The 12,275-nt window shown below is 47.1% G+C and overlaps 1 protein-coding gene across 1 annotated transcript in view; it reads left to right on the top strand.

The window, feature by feature from the left end:
* Positions 1–4,657, top strand: part of ANAPC1 (anaphase promoting complex subunit 1) — an 815,950-nt gene extending 811,293 nt beyond the window's left edge. The window contains exon 47 of the mRNA XM_078648767.1: positions 4,284–4,657. Within this exon, the coding sequence (XP_078504893.1) occupies positions 4,284–4,399 (116 nt within the window). The 3' untranslated portion in view covers positions 4,400–4,657. The remainder of the gene's footprint in view (positions 1–4,283) is intronic.
* The last annotated feature ends 7,618 nt before the right edge of the window (positions 4,658–12,275 follow it).

The following is a 12,275-nucleotide window of genomic DNA, read 5'->3' as shown; positions in this document are numbered from 1 at the left end:
TCTGCCTCTTCAGGAGGACCTTCTGTCGCAGCAGCAGGGGACGGTCCTCCACCCGAACCTGTCCAGTCTCCACCTCCATGCTTGGAGATTGAGCGGCGACAGTTGAGGCCATTTGACTTGCCTCCTGAAGTCTGTAACGTCATTCTGGCAGCCAGGCGTCCCTCCACAAAGTCGGTATACGCCTGCAGGTGGAACAGATTTGTGGCATGGTGCACAGCAAAGGCTGTGGATCCTCTTGCTGCCCCTCTTTCTAAGGTTCTTCTCTTCCTTCTTTCTCTTGCCCAGCAGGGCTCTGCTCTGGGCACTATCAAGGGCTACCTTTCTGCCCTTTCAGCCTTTCTAAGGCTGCCTCATCAACCTTCTTTGTTCAAGTCCCCTATTGTAAATTGATTTCTAAAGGGCATCACACACACATTCCCTCCTGTTCCGTTTATGATGCCTCAGTGGGACTTGAACCTGGTTCTTACGTTTCTGATGTGCGCTCCCTTTGAGCCACTTCACAATTGTCCTCTCCGCCTTCTTACTCTGAAGACTGCTTTCCTGGTTGCCATCACCTCTGCCAGGAGAGTGAGTGAGCTCCAGGCCCTTTCTTGTACTCCACCTTTCCTTTCTGTCCATCCGGACAAAGTGGTGTTGCGTACTAAGCCATCTTTCCTGCCCAAGGTTGTCACGGCCTTCCACATTGGGCAGTCTATCACCTTGCCAACCTTCTTCCCGCCACCGCATCCCTCTAAAGAGGAAGAGCGGCTCCACGTCTGGACCCAAAACGTGCGCTCTCTTTTTACTTGGATTGCACACGCCAGTTCCGGGTGGATGACCAACTCTTTGTTGGTTACGTGGGCGCTAAGAAGGGGAAAGCGGTGCACAAGAGTACCATCTCCCGGTGGATCATCTTGTGTATCCAGGCATGCTACTCCTTGGCTAAAAAGGAGCCCCCTGTTGGATTGCGGGCTCATTCTACCCGAGCCACGGCGACTACAACTGCCTTGAGCCGGGGAGTGCCCTTACAAGACATCTGTCAGGCAGCTACGTGGGCATCGCTGCACACGTTTGCAAGACACTACTGCCTCGACAGCCAAGTCCGGAGGGATGGCTTCTTTGGCCGTTCTGTCCTCCAGGACTTTCTGGTGTGATTATTGGTTCGCAGACCCACCACCGGGGATGGTATTGCTGGGGTATCTATTCTAAGGTAAGGAATCTAATACTAACGTGTCTCTTTCAGATGCACAAGTTACTACTTGTGTAACGATATATCTGTAAGAGACATTAGTTAGTATTAGATTCCTTACCGACCCACCCATCCTCCCCGTTCTGCGAACCGATATCTAGGGTTAGGGTTACCCCCTTTCAGGGCCCTAGTTTCATGGCACCAGTGTTGGTTTTTAACATGGCTCTGCGTTTCTGGCGCGGAAAAGCTGTGTCTAAGAACTGACGTCAGCACGTGGAGGCGGCTTCTAAGTACTCCGACGACGTCATCACGGCGCCCACGACGCCGACGACGGACGAGGAGCCACAGACGGCGCCTACCGATGCGCAAGGGTACTGCTACGCAAAAGTTTCCGGATCCAGTCTGACGCCTGGGGATATTCTAAGGTAAGGAATCTAATACTAACTAATGTCTCTTACAGATATATCGTTACAAAAGTAGTAACTTGTGCTTCATGGGATAAAACAGAGCTTGCTCTGACAAGAAAATTGTCCAAAGTACCTGCTACATAAGTGCCCGAGGACGTTGCCTTGCTCCTGGTCTCTCGGCCCGTCATTGTCCAACTTAGCATGTGACAATATGTCCAATGTTACCGAAGGGCCCAGATCACGCCGAGGTGTTTACAATTATAGCCAAGGGGGGTGGCCTGGTCCGGTCTCTCTCGGTCTAGAACGGGCTAAAATTGGCCCGCCCTTGGCCCGGGCTTGGCCCGACGCGCACCCGCGCGCAGAAAGCAGTGGTCAGATAAATACGTGCAGGCAGGGGGCGGACTCTGTGAGGGAAGAGGACACAGCTGTGTAGCAGATAGGCTGCTGGTCCTCGCAGTCCCTGGAAACGAACTCCTCCAAAGCAAGCAAACAAACTGCTGCGAGCGGCCCCCGCGGAGCGGGGGCCGCGAGCAGTCTTCAAGGTCCAGGCAGGGGGCGGACTCTGTGAGGGAAGAGGACACAGCTGTATAGCAGATGGGCTGCTGGTCCTCGCAGTCCCTGGAAACAAACTTCTCCAAAGCAAGCAAACAAACTGCTTCTCGCGGCTCCCGCGGAGCGGGGGCCGCGAGCAGTCTTCAAGGTCCAGGCAGGGGGCGGACTGACTCTGTGAGGGAAGAGGACACAGCTGTGTAGCAAATGGGCTGCTGGTCCTCGCAGTCCCTGGAAATGAACTCCAACCTTTTGGTTGCACTGGTGGGTGAATTTTAGGTTGGAAGAATCGATGTGTGTGACTGAGTATTTGGCTAAACAGGTAAGTGTATGTGGGATGCATGAGTTAAGAGTGCATAGTTTGATGAATGAGTGATGGGTGAAAGGGCAAGTTGACATGAGTTCATGGATGTAAGGATGAAAATGATTTGTTGAGAAGGGGGGAATATGGCTTGCCATCAGTTGAGTAAGATGCAAGGGCATTCTGTTCCTTAAACTACCCAGTATACTGCAGTCCACAGGTTGTCTTGCATACAACTGGTAATGTATGTGAGTGGATTAATCATCTTAATAATGGAGGCCAGGATTAGTGGGGGATCAAGGGTCATCCAGTGCGTATAGCCAGTTCAGACTCTTCCAATGTGATCTCAGAGAATTCACATAAGTTATTAGTGTCTGTCCTCGTGTTACCTATTGGTCTTCTCGCCATGCTATAGGTTCACTTTCAAATTGGAAACAATTTTGTCCTAAAAAAAATAGAGAGTTCCTTAGCGGAAGTTGCAATTGGCACTCTATTATACGGTACTTCACTCTACGCCACTCCACTTTACTCCACTCCATTCTCTGCAACTCCATTCTATGCCACTCCAGTCTATGACACACTACGCTATTCTACTCTCTGCCACTCCACTGTATGATACAACACGTCATAAACTGAACTACACTCCACTCTTTATCACTCCACTCTGTGAACCACCACTCCACGCTACTGTAGTTTACAACCCGGCACTACGTTCTATGCCACTCACACTGTGACACACCACTCAACGTCACTCTACTCCACTACACTCTGATACTCAACTCCCCTGTATGACCCTTGACTCTATGGCACTCCACTCTATGCTACACCGCTTTACTCCACTCCACTCTACTCCTCTCTCCTCCTCTCCACCCTATGCCATTCCATTGTACAACACTACTCCACTCTATGCCACTCTACTCCCTTCCACTTTGTCACTCTACTCTACATCACTCCACTCTATGATACACTGTGCCACTCCACGTCACTCCCCAACACTTCATGACACCCTGCGACACTCCACAACTCTCTACTGCATCCCACTCTGTCCCTCTGTCCCTCTGCTCCACTCTACGTCACAGGGCTCCACTCTGTGACTTCGCTTAACAACACTCTACACTATTCCACTCTATGACATGACTCTCCATGGCACTCTTCTCTATGCCACTAACTGTTAGCCATGCTGAACAGCAGCCACACTGGTGTACAACCTATCTAAAACACATTGGCAAGACCAATAGTTCTCGCATAGGCAAGTCCTATTCTCTTTGCCATTGCTTATTGTAGTGTTAGTTGGTGAGACTAAGGCTGTCATTACAAGTGGCCCGGTTTTATGTGCAATAATTATTGAGCATGATAAAACAGGCATTGATATGTGCTCACTTTATTGTGTGCCATATTAAATCACTTATTACAAGTTTTCCCCCCAAACCGAGGCATGACATTCGAACTTGGTTCTTACTGCCTCAAAATGTACACGTTCATGGATTTACAAGTCTTTTTCCATAAATTAATATCACAATGTTTGACCTGCAAAATTGATATAGTTGATGCAATTTCTTTTGCACCAGTATGAACCGGGTGCGATAGGGCCTGATTTATCAAACTTTGTATATTCTTTGTCTGTGGATATGCATCATCAGTACACCATAATTGCTATTTGTGCGGTAACAGAAGTTACAGCACATATCAGAAGTTATTAGTTCACTTGTAATCAGGGCCTTAATAACTCTTTGTTGGTCTTTATCCCGTAACAGAAGGAGTCTGCTCAGATGATTGTTTCCATCATATACTTGATCAACATTTTACCAAACGTTGTTGTGAATCAATTCCTGTTATTTCTTTCCCCTCTGTTTCATAGGCATTGAAACTTTCTCTGGACTGCTCTTGAAATTTAAAGAGATGAAGATGCCAGTCCGAGCATTATTGCGCCTTGCGCCTCTGCTTCTTAGCAATCCACAGGCCATGGTGCTTTAAGGATTCCATCTTTGAAGGGACTATGATACAGCAAGAGATGCAACCTCAATATATTTTGCTAAACCTATGACATGTAGTAAAGGAGGCTGTTTAATGAAATTAAATTTTTGATGTCATGGGCAGATGTCTTACAATGTAAGCTTGAAGATGGTCTTTACTTGCTGCAATTATTGCATATTTCATGTATGATGACATAAGAGTAAGAAATACAACTGTGAAAAAAATCATAAATAAAAGCATTTACTTTTGTACATAAAACTTGCTGGACAAACGGTTGTCATTATGCAACACACATAATGTTGAAATAATTGTTAAGGAACTACGTTTCCTCTGAACCATTTTTCCACATTGCCAAACTATGTACTGTAACAGCTATTTAAATAGATTTGATGCTCTTAAGAAATATATTGGGGGAAAGTAACTTAACTTAACTATTTGTACGATTGTTTTGGCTCTGTTACTTTATTGTAAGTGTGCCTCTGAAGAGTTTAGTTTGCATCTTTTCACAACATCTTGGATACGGTTATAGTGTATCAAATACCGAAGGTGAGTCTCTGTTTCCTTTGAATCATGGAAGAATAACTATTTTACAGGTATGGGTGTGAGAGAGAGAGAAATGTGAGTGTGTTCTGTTCATGCTCATGTGAATGGTCTCTCTTCTGTGCTCATGATTATTTGTTCTCACACAGCAAGAACAAATTCTTACCTGGAGGAGTACAAATGAGGTTATCTTTAAAGTTCTTTTTAAAGGGAGAGAAGGTGCCATCGTGGTGTTTGCCATTATGTATCTCCCAGTCACAGCGCCTGCAGTGAAAAACTCTAATCTGCAGTTTTTGTTCTAAGAAGAGAGATACGACTATACTAGCAAACTTCAAATAAGGGAACTTTTCTTTCTGATCGATACTTCTAACCACAGATTACTCACCTTAAGAATATTCTTCAGGTGCCAGACTGTATCAGGAAATTTTCTTACCAGTTCTCCTGTACCTCTAAGAAGCACTGTGCGGCTCCCCATTGACTCTGATTAGCCCAGGAAGTTGCGGAGCTGATATGCATATAAGTACCTCTCCTGCACACCAATGTCACTTCTGTTCTTTCTGTGCCTTTTTGTGTGGTTGTAGAGCTCTGCTTCCACTCTCCTCGGTCTTTCAACAACTCCTCAAAACTAAATCCAGTTTGCAGAGGAACGATTCCTAAAACTACAGGCTTCAAACTATGCTGTGACTGCAAGAAATAGATGTCGGTCACATACTGCACAAGGTGTGTCTCTGGTGTTTGGGCTTGTGGCACGGTTCCAAGTCGTGAATGGAGTACGCCGTCATACATCCAAAGGTTATCCGAGACCAAGAAGCAAAGCTAGCTGTCTGTTGCCGAACTCAAGAAGAAGCTGTGTTCCTCGCTAAGTCCTACTCCAACCCTAGGGTGCAGACCGCTATTGCTTTCAAGGTTGCACCCGTGAGAAGTTGTCTTTGCGGTTGAATACTCTGGTAAGTTGAAGTTCAAACAAAACAGAAGAAGGTGAAGCAGGACTCGTCCCCATCTAGTCAGTCTCTGTCTAAAGAAAAGGTGCAAGAGTGTCACAAGGTCAAATGTTTCCTTCCCAATCTACATTGCGGACCAATTCCCTATGCTCCCCAAATTTCCCTGACCAGGTGTAGCAGGCGACACTGTATATCAAGGACTTTAAAATGGTCATGCAGCATATTTTTGTCACTCTTATGGCTTTCTCTGATGTGCTTCCAGGGCCCAAGGATTCCCATAGGCTCTCACAGTGTTGTCTGAACCCCTCGGACCCATAATGATTTCTGCACTGGCTCTGGTGCAGACTTCCCTTCAGCTCCACACCCTGAGTCTGTACCTCCTTGATCGATGTAGGTGTTATGTAATGCAGAGTTTTAGAGCGTACTATCACCCAAGAGGCACTTAGCAGGTAGGAAACTAGGGCCTAGTGGAATTACTCAAAAAGCCATGTCTTCAGCTCCTTGCAGAATTCAAAAAGTCAGGAGGAGGCTCTTATGTGTAGAGGGAGGTTATTCCTCTATGTAGGAAAAGGCATGACTACTGTATCTGGTTTCTGTGTGTGTGGGATTTTGCAAGTTGGAGTCCGGACAATCAAAAGTGTCTGGAAGGTTTGCGAAAGCAGACGGAATTGTTGAGGTATGCTGGGCAAGGCTTATATAGTGCCCTGAAAGTGTGGGTAAAGAGTTTGAATTGTACTTGTTTGTGAATTTGGGCCAATGAAACTCCTTCAGTTGTGGTGCAATGCGAGTGCAGCGTGGGAGGTTCATAGTGATTCTGGTTGCTGAGTTTTGAATGATCTGCAGACTTCTGGTGAGTTTTTTGTTGATCTAGTCTTAGAGGTTGTTCCCCTATTCCAGCTTGCTTGTGACTAGGGCATTTGTGATGGTTTTCTGGGAGCCGTTTGAAAATCTTCCTCAGAATCTTCAGGGTATGGCAGCATGAGACGGTGATGGCATTGACTTGGGCGGTCATGTTGAGTTTGCTGTTGATTATCCTGAGGTTTGTTATGTGCTCCTCCCCAAGGACGCAAATTCTGTCTTTTTGGTGTTCACCTTTAGTTGGTTGGTCTTCATCCAGTGGGTGATTTCAGTCATGCAGGCATTTAACTTGATCTGGGTACTGAGCGTCATGTCCATTAGGAAGAGAATGAGTTGTGTCACGGGCATACAAAAAGGACATTGATGCTGGTAATGTGGATCATGTATGCGTCACTGGCATACGAAGTGTACGGTGCCAGACTGACTGACTGTCTTTCCAGTTGAGGAGGAGCCAATACACGGGAGTGCATTTCCTTTGGTTTCCGATGTTGGCTAGGTGTTTGCGCTGAGGTTGGCGTGAGACTGTGTCAAATGCTTTGGAGAGGTCCAAGAGGATGAGCGCTTCTGTGCCTCCTCTGTCCCGTGTCATGCGCATGTCTTCCATGGTGGCAATTAAGACAGTGTCCATGCTGTGGTTGGGTCTGAAACCAGACAGTGGTGTGGAGGAGTTTGTGGTCATTGAGATATTTGATTAGATGTATGTTTATGATTTTCTCTAAGACCATGTCCGGGAATGGTAGCAGGGAGATCGGTCTGTAGTTGGTGAGCCTTGAAGGGTCAGCAGAGGGTTTCTACAGCAATGGGAGGATAGTTGCAGGTTTCTAAGCATCACAGAAGATTACGGAGGAGGTGGAGGCATTCAGAATGGGTGTGAGCATGGCACTGATGGGTTACAGTCCTCTGGAGTAGATGTGGTAGTTGCAAGGGTCCAATTGGGCCCCTTAGTGGATGGACTTCATTGTGGTGGCGGTTACTTCTAGAGTTGACGGCCTATGTTGTTAGCATTGATTCTTTGGATAAGACCAGGAGGCATTTGGCAAGATCTGTTGAGTTCGGTGCTGTTGAAAGTGACAGTAAATGGCAGTGATTTTGTTGCTGAAGAATTGAGAGATATTGTTGCAAAGGTCCTGCAAGGGAGTGATCGGGTTGTAGGTGGCCAATGGTGAGGTAAGTCTTTCATAATGGCAAAGATTTCTCTGCTTTCTTGGTTCTGGCGTTGATGCGGTCCACCAGAGTGGCTCATTTGTTGGTCCAGATCATTTGGTGGTACCGTCCTAGGGTGTATTTGATTAAGCGTCTGTCGGACTTGTCCTGGCTCATTCTCTATTTGCGCTCCAGTTGTTTGCAGTGGCGTTTCATCATGCTGAGTTCCTCAGTGTACAAACGAGCCTGGGGGTCTGTATCTTGTTGTAGTGATGTGTTTTAGGGGAGCCAGGGGGTTGGCACAGGAGGGATTTCAGTTTTCAATTTCTTGATTGCTTTGGGGATACTGTTGCTGTTTATGGGTCTGTGGGTGTTGAGTCAATTTTATTCAGTGATACTATTCCAGTTTTGGGGTACTGGTCTGGCAGTGGGGTGTTGCCAACGCCATCAGTGCCAGAGGAGAATCCATTGTGTGCTCCAGTATCGCATACCAAGCTTGACCCAGATTGCAGTTTATTTATTTTATTTTAATTTCTTCTATAGCGCTGGAATCAATCCCGTAAGGGTATCTCCGCGCTGTGCCAGCTATAGGATTATCATTCAGTACATATAGAGAGATTAAGTGGACAGAAATGCTTCCTGATATAAGAGGGTTTTTAATATTTTCCTGAAGGGTAGATAATTGGTAGTTGTTCTAACATCGAGGGGAAGTTTGTTCCACAAGGCAGGTCCAACTGAGGAGAAGGCCCGATCTCCTTGTCTGGATTTCTTTGTGGCCGGGGGTTTTAAGAGGGCTTGATTGCTTGAACGAAGGGACCTACTAGGCTGATATAGCACCAGAGATTGAGACAGGTATTTAGGACTTACACCATAGATGCATTTATGAACCGTGCAACAGATCTTAAAATTAATGCGCTGCCGTATAGGGAGCCAATGCAATTCCCTCAGCAGGGGTTTAGAAGGAGTCCTAGCTGGCGCACCCATTACCAGTCTTGCTGCCGTGTTCTGGACCACCTACAAACGACCTACCGCATCACTATTGGCTAATGTCAGTAGGCCGTTGCAGTAGTCCAGACGACTGGTCACTAATGCCTGCACAAGTGTCTTTCTGTAGGTGGCAGGAAGATATGGAAAGACACGTCTAAGTAGGCCAATAGTGTGGAAACACAGTCCTGCGATGTAGTTGGTGTGTTCCTTCAGGGTCAGCTTTTGGTCCAACTTCACCCCAAGATTCTTTACATGATGTTTCGATATGGGTGCTGGGCCGAGATCTATTGGCCACCAATCAGGGGACCAAAGAATACTTGCTTTGCCAAAGAGCATGACCTCAGTTTTTGTTACATTACATTGGAGGCAGTTCATCGCCATCCAACGTGACACCGCCCTCATACCTTCAGCAAAGTTCTCTTTGACTTTAGAGTCAAGGGAGCTGAAAGGGTAGAGGAGCTGGGTGTCATCAGCGTAGGAGATCGGTGTGAACCCATACTTCCGCACAATCTCAGCAAGGGGGGCCACATATACATTGAACAATGTAGGGCTAAGGCATGAGCCCTGTGGCACCCCCTTCGTGAGCCCCCTGGAGATGGAACTAAAGGGGCCCAGGCTGACAGATTGTGACCTCCCGGAAAGAAAACTCTCCAACCATGATAATACTAGGCCTCCAATTCCTACTCCTTGCAAACGGCTGAGAAGGATGTTATGAGACACGGTATCGAAGGCTGCAGACAGGTCCAGCAGCACTAGAATCATAGAGCCACCTCTGTCCTGTGACATTTTGATCTGATCCGTCACAGAAAGAAGGGCTGATTCAGTGCTGTGGTTGGGCCTGAACCCAGATTGTCAGTCACCTGCCAAATCCACTACAGAGCAAAGTGTCGCCATACAACCAGAGTCTGATTCTATCCGTCTACTGCAGCAGAGGTATACTTATACGCTCCATTGTTTATTTGGGTCTGGCTCGGACCAAAGCGTTCCATCACTCAAAGATGACCATGGTGGGTGGGGGTGGGGATGATTTGTCCCCTGATTATGATGTTGACTGTTTTTACATGGACTCACAGGAGGCCAGTGGACTTGATACTTCCCCTGATGAGGGTTGAAAACATGTTTTTGGACTTCCAAAGGAAAAGGAAGTGCTCCCTTTGCTGTGGTGATCAGCTAAAGTTATGATTTGTGCTGGCCTTAGACTACTAATTGTCTGGTGTGAGCGGTTGGCACGAGTGTGATGCTCTGTTGCCGTGCATGGACGTTTTAGACAGGTTTCTCTGGAGATGTACAGGTTTCCCTTATGGATAGGTCTTTCAATGCCTTATGCCTTTTTAGCATGAAAACTGCCGTAGAGCGCTTCAAGGAGGGTAGGAATATTCCGCGGTTTCTGGGCCTTTCACCTCCTGTCAAAGCATTTCCTCACCAGTATAGTGAATTCTGTTTCTACTCTAGGGGGTTGGTGTACCGCCAACACCAGTCACCCCAACCCCAACTGCAGTCACCCTAATCCTTTCAAGGCCAGTGACGTGGATCTGGCACGCAATGAGCAGGTAATTACGGGCATCAGTCCCCCTCCCCTGCGGAAACATCATCCAAACTGCTTTAGCACTTGCCATTAGCAGCATATAATCATCTTGTAGACGGCAGAATCCTGCCGTCCTATTAACAGCGTTGGGGGTTCTCATTCACTGAGCCAAGGTTGCACCTGACTCCTTCACGGAGGCTTCCTTTGGAAGGAGCTGTCTTGGACACAGTACAGTTCAGGGCCTTCCCCACCATTGCAACAAGTCCAGGTCATTTGGGCTATAATCCAGATGTTTCATCCTCACTCCTGGATCTTGATGAGGGTAGTTCTGAGCCTTCTTGGCCTCTTACCTTCCTGCATCCTCTTTGTTGACTGTGCCAGGTGGCATATGCAAACTGCAATTGAGTCTAAATTTTCAGTGAGCCCAGCACCAAGGAAACCTGGCAGATGCCAATCCGATTTCAGAGAAGGCTGTGAAGCTCAGCAGTGGTGGCTGATTGACTGCCATTGGGCAATCAGTAGACCCCTCTCTATTCCCCACCCAGTGCTGGCAGTGTTGATGTATGCTTTGCAGTGGGTTGGGTTGGCCACCTAGGGGAGGCAGAGATCAGAGGAATCTGGCTGCCAGCATAAATCTAGTTCCATTTTAGTCTGTTGGAGGTGCAGGCCATTTGTCTAGCATTGAATGCCTGCCTACCTTCCCTCCAGTCGAATATGGTGCAAGTTCTCACAGACAACACCAATGACATGCGATGCTGTAACCAGCAGGGCAGAGTGTGGTTCTGTTCAAGGAGGCCCTGCCTTTCTGGATTTGGTTGGAGTGTCACAGGCTCTTTCAGGAGACGACGTCTGGCAGATCACTAATGGCATCTACATCCCGAGGTGGTGTAAGACATCTTCTGGCAGTGGAAATAAACCCTGGATCTTTTCATCGCCGTCGACACCGTGTTGTGTCAATAGTTTTGCATATTAAAGTTCTCCACAGAGACTCTCTCTGGGATGAATTCCAGCTGCAATATAAAGCAGGACTCCTGTACGACTTCCCACCCCGCCTCTCTTGCCCCGAGTTCTGTAAAAAATAAGGAACATCCGGGCCCAAGTCATCTTAGTGCCTCCGGACTGGCCCATGAGAGTGAGGTACCCAGAAATTCTGGTATGAAAGCATCTGCTCTCCAATCAAGCTTCCATTTCAGAAGAATCTTCTGTCGCAGCAGCAAGGCAGGGTCCTTCACTGGAACCTGTGCCACGCACACCTCCATGAGTGGAGATTGAGCAGCCTCTGTTGACTTGGTGTGGTGGATGTCATCCTTGCCGCCAGGTATCCTTCCATGAAGTCCTTTTATGCCGAGTGCTGGGACATAATTGTTGCCTGATGTGGAGTCTCTAAGACCGACACTTTACATGCAAAGGTGTTAAATGTTTTATTGTTTGTTTTGTATTTGACCCAGCAAGGCCTTGCAGTGGGTACTGTTATGGATTATTTGTCAGCCCTTTCGGCCTTTTTCCATTTACCAGACCAGCCATCTTTGTTTGAATCTACTGCTATAATTCTGTTTAATAAAGGTGTGACACACATTCCCTCCCAAGCCAATTGTAATACCCCAGTGGGAACTTAACTTTTTAAGTGCTCATTGGGACCTAAATTATGTTATGTTATGTTATTTAAAATTTGTAAAGCGCGCGTACGCCCAAAAGCTTCTTGGCGCTGAAGAGAGGATAAAAAAACATAACAAAGAAGTACCAAAAAGAGTCGCTATTTCAGATAGGCCTGTGCGAAAAGGTGAGTCTTGAATGCCTTCCTAAAGGCGAGGAGGTCGCTACTCTGTCTCAGGGTCAAAGGGAGGGAGTTCCACAAAGAGGCAGCTAAAAAATGAAAACAGCT

This window comes from Lissotriton helveticus, chromosome 6, assembly GCF_964261635.1.
Source record: "Lissotriton helveticus chromosome 6, aLisHel1.1, whole genome shotgun sequence".
NCBI classification, from domain to species: Eukaryota; Metazoa; Chordata; class Amphibia; order Caudata; family Salamandridae; genus Lissotriton; species Lissotriton helveticus.
The sequence above is the reverse complement of the archived record's forward strand: the minus strand, read 5'-3'. Positions and strand labels throughout refer to the sequence as shown.